At 41.7% G+C, this 27,572-nt stretch overlaps 1 protein-coding gene across 1 annotated transcript in view; it reads right to left on the reverse strand.

Annotated features, from left to right (window-relative positions):
- Nucleotides 1–367: 367 nt before the first annotated feature.
- LOC143958910 (scavenger receptor cysteine-rich domain-containing group B protein-like) overlaps nt 368–27,572 on the reverse strand; it is a 107,044-nt gene continuing 79,839 nt past the window's right edge. Inside the window, exons 9-10 of the mRNA XM_077467893.1 lie at nt 13,952–14,029; nt 368–5,265 (exon numbers count right to left, since the gene is read on the reverse strand). Coding sequence (XP_077324019.1) covers nt 4,949–5,265; nt 13,952–14,029 — 395 coding nt within the window. The 3' untranslated portion in view covers nt 368–4,948. The remainder of the gene's footprint in view (nt 5,266–13,951; nt 14,030–27,572) is intronic.

The following is a 27,572-nucleotide window of genomic DNA, read 5'->3' on the forward strand; positions in this document are numbered from 1 at the left end:
TCTCAGTTCTGTCAGTCACAGACACAGGAGAACAGAAAACCAAACGCACCTTTTGTTAATTATAACCTAGGAGCAGCATGTGATCCAATTTTTTTATGATTAGAAGAGTTGTGCAAGCGTATGCTTGCACAACTCTTTCTCAATTCCCCAATTTATTTGACATGTTTTTATGCTTTTTTAAGGCGTAGCAAGAGACTAGCTTTAATCTTTTTCTACTTCCAATGAAAAAGTCCTGTGATTGTGAAAAACTGTTGTTCTGTTTCATGCATTGACATACCTCCATTGATCTCAATCTGTCCAGATAGTATGGTCACTTGTTGATTCAGCACAATCCACATACAGCTTAACTCTCCAGTAAAACACAGAATTTAAATCCAATGTCATTTTATTCTCTCAGAGCACAGTACAAATAGGTTTTTCCAGACACTGATCTTCCCAGCGTACTTTCACTATAAGGAATTCACAATAACTGAAGGAACATGAAAATAGGGTTTTCCTAAGAACAGTGAACAGGAAGGGAAAACAAAAGGGAGATACAAAGTGAACATAAAGTGCCGTAGCACCACACTGCTACTAGATGACAGTAGACCACACAACGTAATGACATTCAGTGCAATTCAGAAAATAACATTGTAGGTGGGACACAACAGTTGTCCCTGTATATATAATACCTGTCCAGTTCCTTATACTTTTTTTTTTATATATATATTTATGAAGGTTGTAACAACTTGCCAAAGTACTACCAACCAGGGTAAATTTAGTGCTTGCGGATTTCATCTCATTTCGGCAGGCAACAACATATGAAGGAGCCCCCTAATGCTCCCTTCCTTGGACTTCAAAAAGGCATTCAATTCCCCCAACTTAAATTACCTGCAGTTTGTACTATTGTTGGCCTGGATCAGGGTTCTGCATGGCTCCTGGCAGGCCCACATTAGATATTTTGGTTTTCGACCACACAAGTTGTCTGTTAACAGATCAGTTGACTGCTATCCCCATTTCTGCTTGTTTTTGCAATAGAACCCCTGACACAGACTATCCATCAACACAAGGACATGCATGGGATTGAAGTGGCAAGGCCCCCTCAATAAAATGTGCTTATTTGCCAATGATGCCCCTCTTAATTTAGCCAACCCCCTGATCTTTCTCCCAAATAATAATATGCTACATACTCTTCAGCAATTATTTTGCCTCCTCCTGGACCCCTTCCTCCTTGCCCTATCTAGGTATTAATCTCTCTTGGTCATATCTTTGTCACACTCTCCATCAAGCCAACTATCTTAAACTGTTCACCTATATAAATTCTTGACTTCCTGAGAAATACACAACATATCCTGGTTAGTTAGGATGACAACAGTGAAGATAACATTGTTACCCAAATTTCTCTATCATGCCCAAATATTGCCTATGCCTATTTAGCTCTACCAACTTTAAGTATTGCAGAAGCAAATCCTAAAATTTGTGTGGAAGGGTATCTTCCCTCAAATGGCTAAATCAATCCACAAAGACCCAAACTCCAAGGAGGTCTAGACTTCCCCCTTCTTCATAGGTACTACCAAACAGCCCATATCACCCAAGTAGCACAGTGACAGTCTGACAAGAGCACCTCCTTGTGGGTCTCCTTGAAAGCGTGCTTTTGAACCCCAGTCTCAATAGGCAGCCTGTTTTGGTTTGCCCTTAAAGGCCTGGGTGGTGATAACATGCCCCATTGCCAAACATTCCCTAAGGCTTTGGGACAGCTTAAACTTAGACATAAATTAATTTCACCACACATCCCTTTACTAGCGATATTAGGTAACCCAATGGTCCCCTCAAGCTATAGAAACTCACAAGAATTTATTATCTGGCTTTGTCAAAACTTGTAAGCACAGACTTCCTGAGGACTCAGGGATTATCCCATTTGAGAATCTCAAGGGAAAACATAAAATTAACTCTAACATAAAATGAACTTCTTGAGAAAACTGTCCTATCTTCCCATATACCCTTTGAAGTATCCTAATTAAACAAGACAGAAGGCCAGTGCCTCATTACCCTGGTATATTCCAGTCTCCTTACATTTTCAAATGGGAGAGAGACTGAAATGGAAATACAGTGGAATTGGATTAGAACCAGATGTTCCTGGAAGTTTTGTCCAGGTAATGGGGGGGGAGACCAGTTAGAAGCTACTTCTCCACTGAAACCTAGTATCTTTGAGAATCTTCCATGCAATTCCGACTCATTCCCCCTTATATTTCAGAGGTTGCCAGAGGGCTCATTTGGTGGGAATGCCAGAAAATGAAAAGGTGAGTATGTGGCTTGTGTATGGCTAGCTCAAGAAATCCACAACCCTTCCCACTCTGTACCAGACACCCTCTGAGGCTCCATGCACACTGAAGCTCATAAATGGCCATTTTGGGAGTTTGGGTGTTTTTTTTTTTTTTAACAGCCCATAAACTCCCCTCTATGTTAACCTATGTGTCCATGCACACATGGATGTTTTTTGGACGTTTATCAGCAGTGGAGTTTATGGGCTTTTGTCTGAATACCCTAAAATCGCGTTCAGGAGTTGTTTTTCTGACCACAAAAAATGATTAAAAATGTTAAACGTGCATAAACATTGATAAATGCTCAAAACATGGCTCACCGACATTTAACGTTTTTGATCCAATGAAAAAAAAATATATAAAAATATTTTCTTAAAAAAAGAAAACCCATTAAAAGCACTAACGCGGAAAAACGCTGAGAAACACCATTGCAAAAATGTTAAAAAACTTTGAAAAACTCATTGCAAGGCTTCTGTAGCTTTTATAACATTATTTTAACATCCAGTGTGCATGAGTCCTGATACCTATACTTTTTTATCATCATTTCCACAAAGTCACTGGAAATAATTAATTATACTTATTATTATTAGTATTGGTGCCAATGTCACACTCAAAAGCAAGCCGTGTGCCTATGCATTGCTTAGGTATGTATAAGCACCAGCAGATGGCAAGTATGGGTGAAGGATGACTTGAGTTTTTTTTTCTTATTTACAGGTTTGCTTTAGGAATTTTTGTTTAGATTTTAGTATCTTTATTACTGCATAAGCTATAAGATGTCTATATTTGCATTCTCATGAAAACAAAAAGGCTTTGTCATAGCAGATTTGTTTATGTATGAAATTGTTTGAATCTGATAATGATCTAACACAAAAAAAATAATTACAAATGTACAGTATACATTATTCACAGCACAAGCTAATAAATCACAGAGATTCCAAAAAGGTATATTTTCAATATATTTCATTTACAATAATCATATAAAAATATTTTCAGTGTAAACTGAAAACTACTATCGTATTATTCAAAGTTTTACATAAGCCTTTTTTTGTTGTCACACCAACATAATCAATATAATGATACCTAGCCTGGAAAGGTGACTTGTAAAGTAAGATATAGTATGAAATGCATACAACTCCTTTTCACCAAAACAGTCATGAAATCTTACCTAAAAGACATTTTAACAAGAGAGGCTTATTTTAAAGATGTACAGTTTTTTTTTAATGACAACAGCTCAGGATATCACTATGTAATCTTTGTCAAAGTATGAAGGTTAGCAATTCCAGAGTGCTAAATGCTCGACTCTACAGATAAGAAACCTTTAAGTTTGTTATGTTTTTGTATAGCACATACTGTATAGAGTAAATACCTTGAAAGACATTTATCAAGAAACCCTACAACATTAGAAAATGTGATTCCGATCAACTTCAAAGTATGAGAGTTAGCAATTTCATAATGCTAAATGCTTCACAGTACAGAAAAAACACAAATAAAGCTTGTTATATGTTACGCATGTTGTATTTGTGGTGAATACCTTGAGGGGCATTTAACAACAACATTAAACAATTAGATTCAGATCTTTTGCAAATCAGGCTACCTTCTTATTTGGCAGAGTTTTTGCAACTTCCCCGTATTAAAGCTGAATTGCAGTCAGCTTAGAAAAGAATCGCTTTGTTGCCCCCCATTTTGTAAAGGGTAATATGATTGTTTGGTCTTGGGTGACATAACAAAGAGGAACACTTAGTTTATCCCTTGCTTCTGTGGGGTTCCTCCCCACCTTTTTTGTATTTGTAACTGGTTTCACAAAACCACTCCTCTTCTCCAATCGTGGGGTCGCCCCTTGCTGGATGTTATCATGTAGGACCAATTAAATGGAAAAGAACATTGGTTGCTGGAGCAGGAATAAGGCAAGCCACTATTATATCCCCCTATCATACTGTATTATTTTTCACCCAATACAGTCTTGCAAACCAAAGTCTGAAGTCTCCAGATTGCCATTAATGAATACCAGAGATACATTTGTCTATAGCTATCTAAAGCCTAAAGTAAACATGTGGATTAATTACACTACCTGAGTTGACCCCAGGTGAAGAGCTGGTACCTACTTCCATTTTTTGATTACCTTCATAGTTTCTGAGTATCCTAAAAAAACAAGAACTATATAATACAAATATTCACCACATTCAATAGAGTACATGGGGGAGGGGAGTCAAGCCAGATATCAACCATTGAAATTGAGCCCAATATTGGCATAAAAGAGAGCCCGGGTTCTGGGAATAGGCTATACAGCAGAAAGAACTTTGGGGCATGCAAGCAGGCACCTGGATGTGCAAATCCTGGACCTTCGGCCATTGAATAATGTAAGGTAACCCACAGGCTTAGTTTAGGATGTCATTAGCAGTGGGACAATGGCTAGTAGATCTCTCAGCTACAAGGTAAGCCAACTAACCACAATAGGCACAAACGGCAGTCTGCTTAAACTGCTTCAACATTTTTTAAACCTTTATTGTATAAGGCTACTGTTTAACACATTGTATGTTTATGTCTTCTTGATTTAAATGGGGTAATAAAGTGCAAACTTACAAAGGTACAACAATATTTACAAAATTTATACATTTACATTTTTTTGCATTCAAATAATAATGCATTGTTCAGTCAAGTCCACATTTTACCCCAGCATCCTCTGAATGATCACAGTTATGGACATTCCATCGGATGTAAGAGCATTGAAGTAAGGAACTTTCGTTGCCATGACATTTAACATTGTCAAGGAGGATGATACCAGTTCCCTGTCCATACCATGCTTCTCCCCAGGCTTTAAAAGGTGCTCCACAGCCCAAGGATCGACACACCACCTTTGCAGCCTTCATGTCCCATGCATCGTCACAAACCGTTCCCCACTGCAATAGGAAAAATATTTCCACACGACCTTCACACCGGTGGCTTCCATTCACTAAACGGATAGACCCTGGCAAAATAAAACTTTTTATTCATAATTTTAATCTGGAAAGTCCATTTTTTTATTATATCAGGTTATTACTACTAAATAACCACATATTTTTTTTCATAAACCATTACAGAAGTCATTGATGTCAAATTGCATGACAAATCAGACCAATGCGAACCTAGGCTTAATGTGGCATTTAGCAAACATACTGCAGGTGAAACACATGCACCAGGAATATTTACAGCTGTTTAAATTTACCCCAATGACTCATTTACATACCTAATTTTTACCTCATTTTTAAACGTTTTTTAAGGACATTTGTAACTTTATTTGGTGCACCATTTTAATAAAAAATGCTGTGACTTTTTTAAATACAAGCTGCATTATACGGTTTAGGAGATATTTACCTGAAGATAGCCACCACTGTCTACGGCGCATGCGCGCAGGCGCACTGGGTAAGCCACAGATCGCGGCGATATGCCACGAGTGTCGGCTCCCGTGCGCTGTGATTCGCCGGAGCAGCGAAACCCACGGAGACCCACCAAGAAGATGGACGCTCGGAATTACAGGGGACAGCGGTGACTTTGCTGGCTCCTGTGTCAGGTAAGTGACACATAATGGACTACTATGCAATGCATAGTAGTCCATTATGCTTTACCTTTGCAGGGAATCAAAGAGTTCAGGGTTTACTTCCTCTTTAAGATGGCAGTGTTCTTCTGCAAGATGAAGATTTTATATTTTCAGTGAAGCTTCCAGGTTTAGCAGCGCTTTACCGTAGTTTTAGCTGCTTTTTTTGACCGCTAGCGGGGAGCTTTTAACCGCCGCTAGAGGCAGAAGAAAGGGGTAAAACCGCCTTGTTACTCTACAGGCGCTTTGGAAGCGCTGCCCATTAATTCCAAGGAGCAGGGGCGGTGTAGGAGCGGCCAGATTTTTGCAGAAAGTAGGAAAAGAGAAGAACTCCTTTGCCATGCTACCCAAAACTAAAACAAATTTATTTTGGCTGTAGTTTAATACATTTTCTTATTTATACGAGATGATAGGTTCTTACCCTCACCATGATCTAGATGTGCTAGGGATCTAACATTTTGCAGGTGGATATCTTAGTAATATACAGTATCTCACAAAAGTGAGTACACCCCTCACATTTTTGTAAATATTTTATTATATCTTTTCATGTGACAACACTGAAGAAATTACACTTTGCTACAATGTAAAGTAGTGAGTGTACAGCTTGTATAGCAGTGTATATTTGCTGTCCCCTCAAAATGACTCAACACACAGCCATTAATGCCTAAACCACTGGCAACAAAAGTGAGTACACCTCTAAGTGAAAATGTCCACATTGGGCACAATTAGCTATTTTCCCTTTCCGGTGTCATGTAACTCGTTAGTGTTACAAGGTCTCAGATGTGAATGGGGAGCAGGTGTGTTAAATTTGGTGTTATCACTCTCACTCTCTCATACTGGTCACTGGAAGTTCAACATGGCGCCTCATGGCATGGAACTCTCTGAGGATCCGAAAAAAAGAAATGTTGTTCTTCATAAAGATGGCCTAGGCTATAAGAAGATTGCCAAGACCCTAAAACTGAGCTGCAGCATGGTGGCCACGAACATAAAGCGGTTTAACAGGACAGGTTCCACTTAGGACAGGCTCACCATGGTCGGCCACAGAAGTTGAGCGCACATGCTCAGCGTCATATCCAGGGGTTGTCTGTGGGAAATAGACATATGAGTGCTACCAGCATTGCTGCAGAGGTTGAAGGGGTTGGGGGTCAGCCTGTCAGTGCTCAGACCATACGCCAGAGGAAGGAAGCCTCTTCTAAAGATGATGCACAAGAAAGCCCGCAAACAGTTTGCTGAAGGCAAACAGACTAAGGACATGGATTACTGGAACCATGTCCTGTGGTCTGATGAGACCAAGATACATTTATTTGGTTTAGATGGTGTCAAGCATGTGTGGTGGCAACCAGGTAAGGAGTCTTGCCTACAATCAAGCATGGTGGTGGGAGTGTTATGGTCTGGGGCCACATGAGTGCTGCAGGCAATGGGGAGCTACAGTTCATTGAGGGAACCATGAATGCCAACATGTGCTGTGATGAACTGGAGCAAAGCATGATCCCTTCCCTTTGGGAAACTGGGCCACAGGGTAGTATTCCAACATGATAACAACCCCAAACACACCTCCAAGGCAACCACTGCCTTGCTAAAGAAGCTGAGGGTAAAGGTGATGGACTGGCCAAGCATGTCACCAGATCCAAACCCTATTGAGCATCTGTGGGGTATCCTCAAATGGAAGCTGGAGGAGTGCAATGCCTCTAACAACCACCAGCACTGTGATGTCGTCATGGAGAAGTTGAAAAGGACTCTAGTGGCAACCTGTGAAGCTCTGGTGAACTCCATGCCCAAGAGGGTTAAGGCAGTGCTGGAAAATAATGGTGGCCACACTAAATATTGACATTTTGGGCCCAATTTGGACATTTTCACTTAGGAGATGTACTCACTTTTGTTGCTAGTGGTTTAGACATTAATGGCTGTATGTTGATTTATTTTGAGGGGACAGCACATTTACATTGTTATACAAGCTGTACACTCAATACTTTACAATGTAGCAAAGTGTCATTTATTCAGTGTTGTCACATGAAAAGATATAATAAAATATTTACAAAAATGTGAGGGGTGTACTCACTTTTGTGAGATACTGCACATGCCAATTTTTGTTTTTGTAGGTTGTGATGAATTATAGTTAGTGCCAAGAGAAATGGAGTAGGTGTCATGCTGGAAAAAGTTGAATGCCGAGCCGTGATTAGGTTCCTCCATCTTCAAGAGAAATCTGCCCAAATAATCCATGAAGAGATATCAGCTGTGTATGGAGATGCATTGTCCATCATGTGAGACTGTCTAACGATGGAAGAGAGAATTCAAGTGTGGTCGCACAAATATACAGGATGACCCAAGTGAAGGTCATCCGTCAACTGCCACAGAACCAAGTGTGGTGGCGAAAGTTGAACAGCTAGTGCTTTAATATAGACCTGTGACTATTAATGTATTAGCTAGGGAGGTGAACATTAGTAGGGGGTCAGTTTACAACCTATTACATAACATCTTGCATATAAGCAAAGAGGCTGCACATTGGGTTTTCAAGTTACTGACACCTTTCCAAAAACAGCAACAAGTAGAATTTGCACAAAGCATTTTGGACCTGTACCAACTGTCACTTTTTAGTTCACGATTGTGGCTCTAAATCTCTGCCCCATCCACCTTACTCACCTGACCTGGCACCTTCGGACTTTCCAAATTTGAAGAGACATTTATGGGGAAGACATTTCCACAATGATGAGGCAGTCATTACTGAAGTCGATAGCTGGTTTTCCTCCAAATCTGCATACTTCTATGCAGATGGTATTAAAGGTCTGTTCCCTCGATGTGATAAATGTGTAACCATAGGAGGTTGGATAGGTAGAGAAGGAAGTATCAGTGGACTAAATTTAAGATCCCTAGCACATCTGGATCTTAGTGAGGGTAAGAACTTATTGGCCTCCCCTCGTATGATATAAATGTGTCTTAGAAATATATAAATAATATAAATATAAATAATCTTTTATTAATTCAGGTTTATAAGCATACCCTGACATACAGTATGTCTGCAATATGACAGAATTGCTGTAACCAATTCTCATAATTTGATGCACCTCATGAACTTTAACAATTTTACATTTCCACTTTGAGCTGTTTATTTGAGAATTGCTTTGTTATTACTTAAGATAACAAAATAATACATACATTGTTTTAAGGGACAAACTTTAGTTTCCTAATGTTGACCGGTGTTAGCTTTAAAGTAAGTAGTGTTACTGTAAATAAAAGTATATATTTTATACTATAAATTATACCATTTAAAATTACACAAATTCATGTTTGTGGTACAAAACATGGCAAAGTTATTTACAAATGAAAAATGTGCTTTTTCCATTTTGCATAGTTTTGTTATGTGACACAAAAAAAAAAATAATGGAAAATTAAAAAGTTTAAACAATAAGAATAAAGAAAAAAACAGTGGAAAAAAGTTAGCAAAGAGAAGAAAGGGAGGAGGTAATCAGCTGATTAAGGTTAACAAGGGGAATTTTGTTTTACCTATAAAGTTTCTTTAACCATTTTTTCAGGCAGATCAAAAGGTCGCACATTTGATCTACATATATAAACAAAATAGTAAATACAATGTAACAATGCAATTGTTACACTGAAATGCCACGTACACACGACCGGACTTTCCGGCAGACTAGGTCTGACGGAATCAGTCCGTCGGACAATTCGATCGTGTGTGGGCTAATCCGATCTTTTTCATTTAAAAAAATCAGACGGACCTAGAAATAGAACACGTTTAAAATCTGTCCGATGGACTCAATTCATATCGGGAAAACCGTTCGTCTGTATGCTGGTACGACGGACTAAATACGACGCAAGGGAAAGTATTGGCTACTGGCTATTGAACTTACTTTTTAAGACCCGTCTTACATCTTCACGTTCAAAACGTGTGTGGCCAAGTCCGTTAGTTCAGAAAGTCCATTGGAACTCCGTCGAAAGTCAGTCGGGAAGACTATGGGACCTTGTCTGCCGGAAAGTCCGGTCGTGTGTGCGCAGCATAATACTCAATGACACTTGCAGACTATCTGCAAGTGTCATTTTACACATGCAGTTGAGTTTTGACAGACGCTACTGCTATGTAATGTATAAAAATTGTCAGCTGTCATTTTGACAGCTGGTAAGCACACTAATAGAAGCGAGGGAACAGTGGGAGAGTAGAACAGCGTAGGAGATACTTTATTAAAGTTTTTTGGACATATCTCCTATGCCTAAGGTCCCCATGTGGTGAAAGACTGGTGTAGCTTTACTTACTGACCTACCATTAGCTACTATAATTCTTTACATCTTGTCTTCTTGTGGGCAGGACCAAATTTAAATGTATAAACTATCATTTACTTAAGTGGGGTACACACTATGAGAAAATCGGAAGAAAAATTATGTACGAGGATCGATCTTTCGATTTACGTTTAGTGTGTACACAACTTTCAACATCCGATTCAGACTTTACATGTACGTGAACAGAACTAACGATTTTCATTCAATGTGTACTGTTTTCGTACAGATTTTGTACGATAAAAAAACAGATACAAAAGACTGCACATGATCAGAAAAACAGTAAACAATTAAAAACAACAAATCAAACAAACAAAAAAAAACCTTTGTCATTTGAGAATTTCCATACAATTAGTACCATCCTCAGTTTTGACCTGCTGTGAAACATCTAGGAAAACTGGAAGATTGTTTGTACAATTTTCTTGTAGTGTTTACTGGGCTCTAGTCTAAAATTCAGCAGCACTGCCAGAAGAGCTGCACTGTATGATTTCAGGTCTAATAAGTTAAGATTGTTGGTATGTTACTTGAGCCCTGACATGTACACTTTTTGTGTTGCAGTAATGTGCACTAAAAAAGGGTTTTAACACACTAAATACTGTGGTTGTTTTGAATGCAATGCACACATGTGAACCATCTTTTTATTGGGGCACCCTGGAAAAATAGCTTGCACCTTATGATGGGGAGTATTGGCAATCTGTTCAAAAAGAATAGGCATTTTTGTTTCACATTTATTCTAACTTTGTTTGTTTGAGTGGCAGCTGCTGATTCTATTAGAGTAGCGCAGTGTTTTCCCCCCTTGTTACAAAAAGAATAGGCTGCCTTACCACAATGAACATTAACATGTGACAAAAACAAAATTCCCCTTGGAAATGGGCTTTAAAGGCACTTAAACTCATGTAGTGAACGTAAATTCAAATAGAAAAATAATTAATTTTACACATAATTAAAAATGGTAACATGGAATATACATAGCAATGAGCAACTGAAAATACACCAACTATGACATAATTGATGGTACAGAAGAGATATCCTTCACCCAATGCGTTTCAGAGTCCGTTTTATCTCCTTCCTCAGGGGTAGGAAGGATATCAACGCTAGTCACTTCAGTTGTGCATTTGCACACATTCCATGTGGTTTAAAAGCAAAACACGCTGCCCCAGAGAACTGCTGCCTCCTTTATCTCCATCGAGCATCAGGTGTGTTGCATTGTAGTTTAGAGTAAAACCAGAAAAACACTTTGCGGATAAATCAAGGGAATATCAAAAAAACTTCCCTAAATATGGGAAGAGCCAGACCCACGAGGCCTATAGACAGGATCCTTAATATGGAGGCTAGATGGAAAATGTATCTGCTCCTGATAAGTGGTGTTACCGGAGTGCACCCAATCCAAAGATGGTTTAGCAGTAGGTCCTGGCCTCATGTAGGTCCTGGCATCATGTAGGCATGCTGCATTTCCTTGTCAGTGATCCGTATGTCTCTCTATATATATGTATGAGTACATGCATACATATATATAGAGATGTACTGATCACTGACAAGGAAATGCTAAACCATCTTTGGATTAGGTGTACCCCGGTAACACCACTTATCAGGAGCAGGTCCATTTTCCATCTAGCCTTTATATTAAGGATCCTGTCTATAGGGCTTCAGTGGGTCTGGTTCTTCCCATATTTAGGGATTTTTTTTTATATTCCCTTGATTTATCTGCAAAGTGTTTTTTTGATTTTACTCTAAACTACAATGCAACACACCTGCCGCTCGATGGAGATGAAGGAGGCAGCAGTTGCCTGGGGCAGCGTGTTTTGCTTTTAATCCACATGGAATGTGTGCTTTTGCACAACTGAAGTGACTAGCATTGATATCCTCCCTACTCATGAGGAAGGAGATAAAACAGATCCTGAAATGCGTTGGATGAAGGATATCTCTTCTGTACCATCAATTATGTCATAGTTTGTGTATTTTAAGTCACTCGTTGCTATGTACATTCCATGTTACCATTTTTAATTATGTGTGCAATAAATTATTTTTCTATTTGAATTTATCAATTCATCGCAAGATCCATGTACAGCTTACTTACCTTGTCCCCAGGATCCTGCGGGGTCTCCCCGCTGTGTGTGCAAACTGTGTCTCTGCCCGATCTGTCACAGTACCGAGCTCTGTTCCCTGCAAGCGTCGCAATGCATGTAGACGGAGCCCGGCGCCAAATTCAAAAAGTGAAAAACACAAAACACATACAGTACACTGTAATCTTACAGATTACATTACTGTATCAAATCATTTCACCTCACTTTTGTCCCTAATGCTTTGTCCAGTGCACTGCATGCACTTTTATATTATATATATTGTTCTTTCTGCCTGGAAACTGGAGAATGACCATGGCAACCAAAAAGTGTCCCTTTACGTCAAAAGTACTTTTAGACCAGCTAGAAAACCATGATAATAAATTAGAATCACTTGCAGAATTGAGCGATAGTGATTTGTGGGGATTAGTCTTCAAACACTGAACGTGACGACAGCGACAATTCAGCAACTGAGCAAATTTCTGTGTTTTTGATTTGATTACATTATTGATTACATTTTTCTTATTATTATTTGTTATAATTATTTATAGTTTATTACATTATAATTTATGATTTTGTTTTTCAAACTTTATCATACCCGGGATGTCTACTAGACTCTTGTTTGGACAGATTTAAGTGTGTTATTCCTAAGAATTACAGGCCTACAATATAAAATGCCAAATTTCCATTGCGAAACAATGTACCACTTTCAGCATCAAAAATTTGTCATAATCATACCGCCAGGGAGGTTAAAGTCCATTTCCATGGGGAATTTTGCTTTTTGTTTCTAGTCTAGGATGTGGCAGAACACACATTAATGCGGCGGATCTCACATGTCTAAATCTAGCCTGGAGGTTTTTAGGGCCATACATTGCTAACAGTACATTCAGGATCGCAAAATCCTTTTTGGTTTTTGGTTTTGAGGTACTAGAAGAGCCCATGTTTTCACTTTGAAAGTAAAACAAACTGGAATTTTACACCAAAAAATGATACTCTATTTGTTTTAGAGGTGGAGCCTGAAGGGCAGAATAACCCCTGCCCTGATATGGGTCATACCGCAACAGCGAGATCTTCCTAAATTCCAGCAGTCAGGACCACTCAAAGTTAGGCCCAGCAATCACCTCCAAACCCAGGGTTTACCCACACTCTTCACTCGCATGGGTTTTCATCAAGAATGTAACCTTCTCAATGATTATACCCATCGGTTGGAGGATTTTGGTGGGGTCAATGTTCTGTTTTGGTACAATAAAGTTGCATTGAGATGCTGGTGTATGTATTTTAAGTGAAAACGAAACAGAGATTGCCCTACCATAATGTCAGACTCTGTTCCTGTCAGCCTGGAAATCTAGAGCTTTCTGGTCAACCTTTGTATGTGCCAGCTTTTCCTAGTGCATTTTCCATAATTAAAAATGAATAACATACATATACAGACTCAAATAGAAGAGCCACAAAGGCTGTGCAGGCCCAGAAAATCAAGCACAAAGAACTCTTCAATACAGTCTCAAAGAGATATAAGAAATTGTCATGTGATTTAACTCTACTGTATCTACCAGCAATGGAATCAGCAGATTTTATAAATACTTTAATAGTAGATCCCAGCACATTATATAATAATACAGTTTTATACTAAGCACTGGTGTAAGTGTTCCTTTTTTTTTTTTTTTTTTTTTAGAGACTTGGATCAATAACAACAGTATGACTATGCAGTACTGAATGCAAGATCTGGAAACACATACCATCTTTAGGGGGTGTTACAGATTCAGTTGTCACTTCAAAGCTGCTCCCTTTTGAAAACAGTTCAGATTCCTTTAAACCTATGAAATAAATACATATTTATATAAGTAATATTATTGAGAATATGCAAAAACAGTGTAATTCCTTTTCAAATTAATCATGATGTCCATTTGGAATAGCTTTTTTTTGTTTTCTGTCCATTTTTTAAATATTTGAAAAATACTTTAAATAGTAGCAAATAAAACAAACAACAAAAGTATATTATTTTATTTTCTGTATTCAAAAGGGGAAATTAAGGCATATCAGTTTTGCTTTTAATAAAATCTTGCAACCAGGAATGCCAAAGTGAAAACAAATTGCCAGTTTTTATGAACAGTGCCTTGTTTGCATAGGTGTGCCCGCCCTTGTATAAGTTTTTACACCCTTTACAAACAAGGCTGTGGCTCTGTTCAGATTTAAAAAGAAACCAGAATCTTTAGTTACATACATGTTAAATGCATCAGTTAATGTAAGAAAAAAAGTAAAAATGTTAATGTTTGTATGGATAGGTTGTTTGTGTATCCTGTATATAATATACAGTATATATGAGAAAATATGGTACAACAAACTAAATATAAAAGTGAATGTTTTTGCCTGATGTGTGGGTATCAAAACACACGTGAATAGTGATGGCCGAACGGTTCGCCCGGCGGTCGTTTCACGGCGCATTTCGGCTGTTCGCGGTCCGCCCGTTCGGCGGACTATTGGCGCCGTTCGCCCGGCGGTCTTCCGTGTTTATTGTGTAAAAGAACTTTGACCTATGATGACACATCCATCATGGGGTACAGGACAGCCAATTGAGACATTACAGCACATGGACTCTTGGACATTCCCCCTAACTTATAAATACACCCGATCCGGCGGCCATTTTACATTCTTTCTTCTGTCACTATAGGGAGAGGTTGCTGTGTGGAGCAGGGAGAGATTACAGTGACCCAAATCGCTAGCTATTTGGTACACAAAAGTTATTTTCAGGACTGGTATAGGTGTTAGGTGTAGTTCAGGATAGGCAGTGCTGTGCTAGTGATTGTTGCAGCAGCCTGAGTGTCTTTTGTCAGTTTAGAGAAAGGGACAGGACGGTGTGTGCTGCAGGGACAGCCAGTTTAGTCATTAGCTGTTACTATCAGGTCCACAAAAGTGCTATTTCAATTATTGTTCCAGTAGCCTCTGTTTTGTCAGTTTATATAGGGACAGGCAGGAAGCAGTGTGTGAGGCAGTGAGGGTAAGTTTAATCAGTAGCTGTTACTATTAGTTCCACAAAGGTTCTTTTCAGGACTGGTATCGGTGGTATGGTAATAGGTTTGTACACGTATTATATTCTTTCTTCCAAATATAGAAAGAATATTATACTTGACTGCTGCCCTTCTGCTGCAGTCTGCTAATCATTCACAATCCACTTGTTCCACAAAGCTCCTTATAAGGACTGGTAACTTGGTCTGTCTAGGGTGCTACAGCACATAGGGTTGAGTGAGGTACAGTCTGCCATTCTATAAGGACTGGTATAGGTCCACAGTACATAGGGTTGAGGTGCACTACTGCTGACCGCTGCCCTATACTGCAGCAGTCCTTCATCGGTATAGGGACTGACGTACAGTCTGCTAATCACTCACACACAACCTACTTGGTCCACAAAGGTCCTTATAAGGACTGGTAAGGTATAGGGTACTACAGTACATAGGGTTGAGTGAGGTACAGTCTGCCATTCTATAAGGACTGGTATCGGTCCACAATACATAGGGTTGAGGTGCACTACTGCTGACCGCTGCCCTATACTGCAGCAGTCCTTCATCGGTATAGGGACTGACATACAGTCTGCTAATCACTCACACACAACCTACTTGGTCCACAAAAGTCCTTATAAGGACTGGTAACTTGGTCTTTCTAGGGTGCTACAGTACATAGGGTTGAGTGAGGTACAGTCTGCCGTTCTATAAGGACTGGTATAGGTCCACAATACATAGGGTTGAGGTGCACTACTGCTGACCGCTGCCCTATACTGCAGCAGTCCTTCATCGTTATAGGGACTGAGAGTTTTGTCACAGGGTCATTTAAAAAATGACAGGCAGAGGAAGAGGCAGGCCCTTCCACAGGGGTGGTAGGGGTAGGGCAGGAGCAACAGGCTTGAGCCAAAGTGGGAAGTTGCAGAAGGTGCGTTCAATTACTTTAACCACTTTCAGACCGGACCAATTTACTGGTCAAAGACCAGACCACTTTTTGCGATTCGGCACTGCGTCGCTTTAACTGACAATTGCGCGGTCGTGCGACGTGGCTCCCAAACAAAATTGACGTCCTTTTTTCCCCACAAATAGAGCTTTCTTTTGGTGGTATTTGATCACCCCTGCGGTTTTTATTTTTTGCGCTATAAACAAAAATAGAGCAACAATTTTGAAAAAAACGCATTATTTTTTACTTTTTGTTATAATAAATATCCCCCAAAAATATATAAAAAAACATTTTTTTCCCTCAGTTTAGGCCGATACGTATTCTTCTACATATTTTTGGTAAAAAAAAATCGCAATTAGCGATTATTGATTGGTTTGCGCAAAAGTTATAGCGTTTACAAAATAGGGATAGTTTTATAGCATTTTTATTAATAAATTTTTATTATTTTTTTTTTACTAGTAATGGCGGCGATCAGCAATTTTTATTGTGACTGCAACATTGTGGGGGACCCATCGGACATTTTTGACACATTTTTGGGACCATTGTCATTTATACAGTAATCAATGCTATATAAATGCAGTGATTCCTGTGTAAATGACACTGGCAGTGAAGGGGTTAACCAGTGGGTGGCAGTGTAGGGGTTAAGTGTTCCTAAGGGTGTGTTACTAACGGTGGGGGGGTTGGGCTTTCATTTAGTGAACACTGATCTCCGCTCCAATCACATGGAGCAGAGATCAGCGTCACTAGTTGCTAGGCCGAATGAAGAAATGTTGTTTACAACGGCACTTCTCCATTCGGCCGCTCCGTGAGACGATCGCGGGGATGCCCGCGGCGATCGAGTCCGCGGGTCCCGCGACCGGACTCACGGGGGTCCCGACCAGGGCGGGAGCACGCCGCCTGCGGCGCGCTCCCGATGGCAGGGCGGCAAATTTAAAGGGACGTACATGTACGCCCATTTGCCTGCCTGTGCCATTCTGTCGACGTACATCGTCGTGCGCTGGTCGGCAACTGGTTAAAGGACGCACCAGACTTGGTTGAGTGGCTCGCACAGCCTTACTCTTCTGCACCCTCCTCATCCTCTCGATCTGCACCCTCTTCTTCACTCTCTGCTATGTGCACCCCCAAAGACACTACCACCAACAACACCACCACCACCACCACCACATACCTTCCGCTTGAGTCACAGGAATTATTTTCCGATCCATATCAAGACATTTCTGATGCACAGCCACTTTTGGTATTGGATCAGGAAGAGGAGGCAGCAACAACCGCTACTCAGCAGTCTGACGACAGTACCCAGATCAGCCCAAGGAGGAGGTTGGTTCCCGGTGTTGCTGCCTACTCCGAGGTCTCTACTTATAGCGGTGGGGAAGGTGACGTTGATGATGATGTGTCTAGTGATGTCACGTGGGTGCCCACAAGAGAGGAAGAGGAGGGGAATTCAGAGGGAGCTATGGACCAGCAGATAGGGAGGAGAAGCAGGAATAACTTACATTGCACAGGAGGGACATCGACCATGTACGGTCACATCTGGCGCTCCCAGGACACCGGCACATGGCTCCGCAGTGTGGGCTTTTTTAACGTGTCTGCTGCTGACAATAGCGTTGCCATCTGCAATCTTTGCAGTCAACGCATTAGTCGCGGTAAGCCCAACATTCACCTAGGGACGACCGCCTTAAGAAGGCACATGAGCAGCCATCACCGAGCCGAGTGGGAGCAACGGAACACACAAAGCCACACTGCAGGCTCTCACCGTCCAGCCTCTTCTTCTACTTCTCCTTCTCCTCTCTTCTCACAATTGTCCTCCACTCCACCTTCCATCACGCTAAGCTCACGTTTTTCTGCAAAAAGGCAGGCGTCCGTGGGCCTAATGTTCGAGCGTAAAAAAATGATGACGCTGGATAACCCTCTTGCCCAACGGTTGACGGCTGGCTTGTCAGAATTCATAGCCCGCCAACTACTGCCATATAAACTGGTGGACTCGGAGGCCTTTCGCAAATTTGTGGCCATTGGAACACCACAATGGAAGGTCCCAGGAAGGAAGTATTTCTCACAGAAGGGCATCCCAGAGCTATATGGCCATGTTCAGCGGCAAGTGAATGTATCTCTGGCACACAGTGTCGGTGCCAAAATACATCTGACCACAGACACGTGGTCTAGCAAACACGGGCAGGGAAGGTATATCACTTTTACTGCCCACTGGGTGAACCTTCTGACGGCCGTCAAGCATGTAACCCGTGGCACCCGTGTAGATTTGGTTTTACCGCTACGGATTGCATGCAGGGCTGACTATTCTTCTCCTCCTCCTCCTACTCCATCCTCCTCCCTCTCCTCCTCAGCTGACTCCTCCTTTTCCGCTGCTAGCGTCTCTTCCGCTGCGCCGCCCAAGTTCCCCAGAACCTATTCGACATGCCAGGTGAGACTTTGCCATGCCGTGCTGCGTCTGTTGTGCCTGGAAGCCAAGAGCCACACTGGCCCAGCACTCCTTTCAGCTTTGCGTTCACAGGCAGATCAGTGGCTAACACCACTCAATTTGACAGTTGGTAAAGTGGTGTGTGACAACGGTGCCAATCTGCTTAGCGCATTGAAACAGGGCAAAATCACGCATGTGCCATGCATGGCACACGTCTTAAACTTGGTCGTGCAGCGATTCCTTGTCAAATACCCTGGGGTCCAGGACATCTTGCAGCAGGCAAGGAAAATCTCGGCCCATTTCAGAAGATCTTACACGGCCATGGCTCGCCTTGCTGACATTCAGCGGCGACACAATCTGCCGGTCAGACGTCTTATTTGTGATTGCCCGACACGATGGAACTCAACCTTCTATATGCTTGATAGGCTGCTCCAGAAGAAACATGCAGTTAACGTCTACCTGTATGAACTCTGCGGCAGAACCGGTTCTGGGGAGCTGGGTTTTTTTTCACCGCGCCAGTGGCTGCTCATGCGTGACGCATGCAGACTTCTTCACCCATTTGAGGAGATCACCAAACTCAGTCAGTCGCAGCCATGGCGCCATCAGTGACATGGTACCTTATGCCTTCTTTATGGAGCGTGCATTGCGTTGTGTCATTGATCAAGCTGTGGAGGAGCAGGAGCGGGAAGATGAGGAAGTCGCAATGCTGGATGAATTCCCAGGGGGGGCTACTCTATCTGAGACAAGTGAACAACAGGAGTCTGAAGAGGAGTCAGAGGAGGATGGTGCCGGGGCGGATGAGGAGGAGCAAGAAGAGCATGCTTTAAACCTTTCTGGGATCCCTGTTGTTGTGCGTGAATGGGGAGAGGAGAATTAAGAGGACGACATTATCCTGGATGATAAGCAGGAGCCAGGCCACCACACCGCTTCCACTTTAGTGCAAATGGGGGCCTTCATGCTCCAGTGTTTTAATAGGGACCCCCGTATAAAAAGCATAAGGGTCAAGGACCAGTACTGGGTGGCAACCTACTTAGACCCCCGGTACAAACACAAAATGGCGGAAATGTTACCGCCGTCACAGAGGGCTGTCAGAATGCAGCACTTCCAGGCCTTGCTTCGAGAAATGCTGCATTCTGCTTTTGCGTGCGCTGGCAGAGGAGCAATTCCCACTCCCAAAGAAGGAGTTGCGGGTACCAATCCAACAGCGCCTGCAAGAAGAGGCCGGTTTGAAGATGTGTTGGTGACTTTGGATATGAGGTCATTCTTTCAGCCGACCCATCGACAGGTGTCATCCGGATCCAGCATCAGGGAACGCCTAGACCGTCAAGTGTCCGACTACATCGGGTTAACGGCCGATGTGGACGCTCTGAGGAGTGATGAACACCTGGACTACTGGGTGGGCAGGCTTGACCTCTGGCCAGAGCTTGCCCAATTTGCAATCGAACTGTTGGCTTGCCCCTCATCCAGTGTCCTGTCCGAATGGACGTTCAGCGCAGCAGGGGGGATCGTGACCGATAAGCGTACTTGCCTAGCTCACGACAATGTTAACTACCTCACATTTCTAAAAATGAATGAGGCATGGATCTCGGAGGAATTCAACACATGTGACCAGTAGACCATGTATATGTCTATAAACAATTTTTTTAATCGAGCACAGAGACCTTCTTTCTTCATTTGGCTCACTTCCTTGTCCAAAAAAAGCACACCGTACTATATGCCCGTACCCTCCTCTTTGAAGAGGTTGAGCAGTGTCATATTTCTACTGGGGCTGCTTATTATGAGGGGCTCCCACCATCCCTGTGCTGTGCTGACTTCCTCCTGGGGCTGTACCTCTGCTGTGCATATTTTGAGGTGCTCCCACCATCCCTGTGCTATGCTCATTATGAGGGGCTCCCACCATCCCTGTGCTGTGCTGACTTACTCCTGGGGATGCTTATTATGAGGGGCTCCCACCATCCCCGTGCTATGCTGACATCCTCCTGGGGCTGCTTATTATGAGGGGCTCCCACCATCCCTGTGCTATGCTGACATCCTCCTGGGGCTACTTATTATGAGGGGCTCCCACCATCCCTGTGCTATGCTCATTATGAGGGGCTCCCACCATCCCTGTGCTATGCTGACTTCCTCCTGGCGCTGCTAACGGTGCAGGTGTCAGTGCTGTATATCACGGTGCTGATGTCAGTGCTCTCTGTCATGGTGCTGCTGTCAGTGCTGTATATCACGGTGCTGGTGTGAGTGCTTTATGTCACGCTGCTGATGTCAGTGCTCTCTATCATGGTGCTGCTGTCAGTGCTGTATATCACGGTCCTGGTGTGAGTGCTTTATGTCACGCTGCTGATGTCTGTGCTCTCTATCACGGTGCTGCTGTCAGTGCTGTATATCACGGTGCTGGTGTGAGTGCTTTATGTCACCCTGTTGATGTCAGTGCTCTCTATCACGGTGCTGTTGTCAGATCACTCTATCACGGTGCAGGTGTCATTGCTGTATGTCACGCTGCTGATGTCAGTGCTCTCTATCACGGTGCTGCTGTCAGATGACTCTATCACGGTGCAGGTGTCATTGCTGTATGTCACGCTGCTGGTGATCATCTCCTGCACCCTCTTCTTTGCCTACCCTGGTCCCTGACCTTCCCTCTCCTCCATTGCCTTCATGCTCTCCACAGTCCTGAATTGTCACAACAATTTCCCATATAGAAAAAGAATGCTTGTAGTTGTCGATCCCAGATTCACCTCATACATGTGTTATGTCATTGGCCATGTGGTGGGACTATGTTTGCACAGCTATTAATTATTTTGTGGCTGCAAATTTGACCTGTAGGTTTGCGAAGTTCGCCTCCCATTGAAGTCAATGAGGCCCGCTGCAAACGTTCCGGTTCGCGAATAATGCAAATAATGCAACCAGAAAGTGTCCTTTTTTCAGTGTTTTAGGATTTGATTACATTATTGAATAATTTTTATTATCATTTATTATATTATAAACGTTATCATACCCAGGATATACTGATGATAGGGGCGCTAGAGCAAATATAAATATCAAAAAAAATGTGAAAATTTGATAATCAAATGGTATCTAAAATAATACACACCATATTACAAAACTGCAATAAACAAAAAATTACAACCAAAATATAGTGAAAAACAATAATAAATAAAGTCCCAGTTGGGTGATGACACCAAAAGGAAACAAAAAGACTTAAATAAATATAACTCCAAAGTCCAAAAACAGTGATTTTTTCAGTGAAAAACTCCTTCTGAATCCATAAATCAAAAGACTGCTGGAATCTTCTATAACGTAATGAAACGTCCCTTCACCAAAAACTTATGGACATAGAAACAACACCCCACTTGTGAAGATAAAGATGTCTTCTTACCAGATGCTGTTGACTACTTTAATTAAAAAGATAGTCAAATAGGCTTATGCAGGTTGATTCCCTGCTCACATGGAATAAGGTGGACCTCGTATGGACAGAAGCTTCTCCTCATAGACTCAGATAGGTCATAAAAAAAGCCAAACAAAAATCCATAGCGTAACACCGTTTAATAATAAAAATAAATTTAAAAAACATAAGGCCAAATGGCTGCTTACATATGTCGGTGCCCAACCTGGCACTGGGGCTGCTTGCTTAAAACAAACGTTTCGTAATAGATACGTAGTTCCTCGTGGTGTAGGCGTGCGTTCCACCAAAGGACAGCCGATAACCAAGGACGACCGGAACTAAACGTAAACGAACGTGACTGGATACCGCCTCGACGTACGTTTCGCTTGACACGTCATCAGGAAGCGTGTCAAACGAAACGTACGTCGAGGCAGTATCCAGTCACGTTCGTTTACGTTTAGTTCCGGTCGTCCTTGGTTATCGGCTGTCCTTTGGTGGAACGCACGCCTACACCACGAGGAACTACGTATCTATTACAAAATGTTTGTTTTAAGCAAGCAGTCCCAGTGCCAGGTTGGGCACCGACATATGTAAGCAGCCATTTGGCCTTATGTTTTTTTAATTTATTTTTATTATTAAACGGTGTTACGCTATGGATTTTTGTTTGGCTTTTTTTATGACCTATCTGAGTCTATGAGGAGAAGCTTCTGTCCATACGAGGTCCACCTTATTCCATGTGAGCAGGGAATCAACCTGCATAAGCCTATTTGACTATCTTTTTAATTAAAGTAGTCAACAGCATCTGGTAAGAAGACATCTTTATCTTCACAAGTGGGGTGTTGTTTCTATGTCCATAAGTTTTTGGTGAAAGGACGTTTCATTACGTTATAGAAGATTCCAGCAGTCTTTTGATTTATGGATTCAGAAGGAGTTTTTCACTGAAAAAATCACTGTTTTTGGACTTTGGAGTTATATTTATTTAACCTCCCTGGCGGTACGATTATTTCGGATTTTAGGTGCTAAAAGCAGTACCATTATTTTGCATGAAAATTTGGCGTTTTATATTGTAGTCCTGCAATTCTTAGGAATAACTCTCTTAAATCTGTCCAAACCAGAGTCTAGCAGACATCCCGGGTATGATAAAGTTTGAAAAATGAAATCATAAATTATAATATAAGAAATAATTATAAATAATTGTACCAAATAATAATATAACAATAATAAAAATTATTCAATAATGTAATCACATCAAAAACACTGAAATTTGCTCAGTTGCAGAATTGTCACTGTCATTACTTTTCAGTATTTGATGACGAATCTCCCCACAAATCACTATCGCTCAATTCTGCGAGTGATTCTAATTTATTATCGCTGTTTTCTAGCTGCTCTAAAATCATTTTTGATGTACAGTGACAGTTTTGGTTGCTATGGACAATCTCCAGTTTCCAGGCATAAAGAACAGTTTTTATTATATAAAACTGCATGCAGGACACTGGGCAGACCACTAGGGACAACGGGGATGTGAAATGTTTACATACAGCAATGTAATCTGTAAGATTACATTATACTGTATGTTTACTGTTTATTTCACTTTTTGAATTTGGCGCCGATCTCCGTGCCCGTGCGTCGCAACGCTCGCAGGGCACGGAGATCGCCGATGTGATAGATCGAGCGAGACACGGCTCGCTCGTACAGCGGGGAGACGACGCTGGATCCGAGGGAGAAGGTGAGTATTCCTCCTCCTGGATCCAGCGATGCAGTCCCGAGTCTGACTCGGGGATACCGCTCTTGGTATAAAAAATCCACCCCGAGTCAGACTCGGGAAAACCGTCAGGGGGGTTAAGTCTTTTTGTTTCCTTTTGGTGTCATCACCCAACTGGGACTTTATTTATTATTGTTTTTCACTATATTTTGGTTGTAATTTTTTGTTTATTGCAGTTTTGTAATATGGTGTGTATTATTTTAGATACCATTTGATTATCAAATTTTCACATTTTTTTTTATATTTATATTTGCTCTAGCGCCCCTATCATCAGTATATCTTCAGCATGACATGTTTTTTTCTTGTTCTTTTAGGGAGCAGCTATTAGTTGTTTGATTCAACATATTTGATTCACTGACTATTGGTCAATTTGATATCTTTTTTATTATTTTTTGTGGCGCGGAGTTTATTAGTTGCTGTGTATCAGCTACTTTTTTTCACATACCCAGGATGTCTGCTAGACTCTGGTTTGAACAGATTTAAGAGAGTTATTCCTAAGAATTACAGGACTACAATATAAAACGCCAAATTTCCATGCAAAATAATTGTACTGCTTTCAGCACCTAAAACCAGAACTAATCATACCGCCAGGGAGGTTAATGCATCCTATGTATTAAGGTGAAAAAACACCTGTATTCCCCCCCCCCAGCTCCCCCGTTTTACTTACCTGAACCCTCAAACTTGTCCCATGTGCTCTCTCTCTGCAGGGGGTTCTCGGCTCTTGATTGGATAGATTGATAGCAGCGCAGCCATTGGCTCCCGCTGCTGTCAATCAAATCCAATGATGCGGCATTCGGGGGCCAGGCCGAGTTCTGCATTCTGCGTCTATGGACGCTGAATGCTGGACTCAGGAGCACACCTGCAAAGTAACCCCCTGGGACAGCGCTTCTCCCAGGGGGTTATCTGATGCAGGGAGAAGCCGAGAGAGCCACCAAGGGACCCCAGAAGAGCAGGTTTGGGGCCACTCTGTGAAAAATTAACTGTACAGTGGCGGTAAGTATGATATGTATGATAAAGAACCTTTAGTGTCCCTTTAAGGACTTGTCAAAAAACTCTAGGGGGGATCTACTAAAACTGGAGCACTCAGAATCTGGTGCAGCTGTGCATAGTAACCAGTCAGCTTCTAACTTCAGCTTGTTCAATTAAGCTTTGACAATGCAACCTGGAAGATATTACTATGCAGAGCTGCACCAGATTCTGTGTGCTCCAGTTTTAGTAAATCGTCCTCTGGATAGGGGGACAATATCTGTGGTCCACCTGATTATTAAAGGGGGTTTCCAAAGTGAGATAAGCTCCCAGACTCCTACAACCACCAGGCAAGGTTGTGATCAGGCTTGGGGGGAGGAAGCTCTGGACCCCATTAAAATAGGGATGTGGAGCTTTGCTCATCCCCACCTTTCCTAGTCTGCCAAGCTACATGCTCAGATAAGGATCTTGTATGGTATTTTTTCAGGGGATACCTCACTTTTTTATTGATTTTTGTATGAGTTTCCCCCTTGGGTCTGGTATAAAATTTTGGAGAACCTCATGTTCTTTCTTTTTTTGCACATGGTCCCCCTTAAAATTCACACTAGACCCAAAGGCTTGGTATGAATTATGGAGGAACACCCACGTTGTAAAGTGAATGGGGCCAGTGAGATCAGTGGTTGTTGAGGACTTGGCAGTGCCAGCTTTCATTAATATAATACCTAGTAATCCTTTGGAGGCACTTTCTGATATAGGGTGACAACTCACATACAGGGTTATTTACGAAAGGCAAATCCACTTTCCCACTGAAAGTGCACTTGGAAGTGCAGTCGCTGTAAATCTAAGGGGTAGATCTGCTGATTTTATCATCCAATCATGTGCAAGCTAAAATGCTGTTTTTTATTTTCCTTGCATGTCCCCTATGGATCTACAGTGACTTTACTTCCAAGTGCGCTTGCAGTGCAAAGTGGCTTTTCCTTTAGTAAATAACCCCCTCTGTATCTATTTCCTAATTGCTTTTCTATGTTGTTACCCTGTCACATGTGAAACAGGGGGAGACTATAAGTGTCTGTGCAGATGCAAATTGTGTGGCCATGTTCTGCAATTGCCACCATCAGTAAGCCACCCATGAATACTGATTTGTTGTCACTGCTGGAGAATATGCATATACGTACACAGGTAGGGGCTGCCTTCAGAGACAAGCATCACAGAGAAGCAAGAAGGAACAGTTGGAAAATTAAACATAATGCTTTCAGTAAACTAAATGTCATCCCTTTTGGGTTTATACTTTAAAAGGTAGTTTGTACCAGTATGACCTGAGCAACCAGGGGGTTAGCACTGCAGATGTCACTCTGCCAACTTAAGACTTAATTTACACTTGGACATCTTTTACTGTGGCTGCGGGAATGATTTTGCCATGATTTTGCTGCATTTTGTGCTTTCCCGCTTATTCCGCGTTCAGGAAAGGTAGGTTGAAGCTCCCCTAACCCAAACAGCTCCTTAACTCTACTAAAAGTCTATGGGAGTTATTTACTAAAGGCAAACCCACTTTGCACTACAAGTGCACTTGAAAGTGCACTGAAAGTGCACTTGTAAGTAAAGTCACTGTAGATCCGAGGGGGGCATGCAAGGAAATTAAAAAACAGCATTTCAGCTTGCATGTGATTGGATGATAAAATCAGCAGAGCTTCCACTCATTTCAGATCCACCCCTTAGATTTAGAGCGACTGCACTTTCAAGTGCACTTGCAGTGCAAAGTGGATTTGCCTTTCTTAAATAACCCCCATAGGCTGTTACGGAGTTGAGTTTAGGAGCTTTGGCAAAAAAACGGCAAAGCTCTTAAATTCAAGTTTAGGAGCTGCTGGTGTACATGAATCCTAAATCAGTATTAGATCCAAAAGCAAACATTTATTATATTGCAGCTTACCAACTCTTAGATGAGATGATTGCATTCGTTTTAATTTTTAGGCTTTCTTCCTTTTATTTTGACCTGGTGATCCTGCCAGTAAAGCCCCATACACACTATCAGATTTTCTGCAGATTTTTGTCTTCAGATTTACCAAAACCATGTAGTGTAGGGCCTGCCTGATTGCATACACATTGAAACTCCTAAGGTTTGACCTCATATTATATGGTTTTGGTAAATCTGAAGAAAAAAAATCAGCAGAAAACCTGATAGTGTGTATGGGGCTTAAGTCTGTTTTTTTCCAACCAAACAACCTTTCCTGAAAATGTATCAGGATGTGTTGAGACACACCATTTACCTCTGATGGGGTGCTTACAATGATCAGCTTTTATTTATCCATGTAAAAACTTTAGCTCAAAAAGGAAAAAAAACTTACTGTAACTGCTTGTATAACTGCAGTGTGAGCTGGAGATTGATTTCACTTTCTGAAATCTGGTGCTTCCTCAAGATTGTGATTGAAAGAACAATTCATTTTCGCACTTTCACTCCGGTGCAATTTGTCGCACCCCATCGGTGCAATAGGCTTCCCCCCCTGACTTAATTATATTTTGACAGTGCTCCTCTGCTGCTCCTTCCTCAGGTGGTGACAATACCAAGTGCTTTCAGGTATGGAGGATTTCTAGGCCTCCTCCTCTGTGTTAGTGCTTAGATCTAGTAGGCCAGTGGTCATCAACCCTGTCCTCAGGGCCCACTAACAGGCCAAGTTTTATGTATTACCTTGGGGAGATGCAGACTAGAAGACTGCAATCATTGAGCAGCAAATTATATCACCTGTGATGTATTTTAGTTATCTTGCAAACCTGGCCTGTTAGTGGGCCCTGGGGACAGGGTTGATGACCACTGTAGTAGGCAATCACTGTGCCCAGGCATTGCCACATGACCAAGGGAGTAATATCACTGCTTTTCCTAGTGTCTGAACTAAATTGACGCTAGATTAT

Source organism: Lithobates pipiens, unplaced genomic scaffold (assembly GCF_037356315.1).
Source record: "Lithobates pipiens isolate NorthernLeopardFrog02 unplaced genomic scaffold, aLitPip1_a1.2 Scaffold_64, whole genome shotgun sequence".
Classification (NCBI taxonomy): Eukaryota; Metazoa; Chordata; class Amphibia; order Anura; family Ranidae; genus Lithobates; species Lithobates pipiens.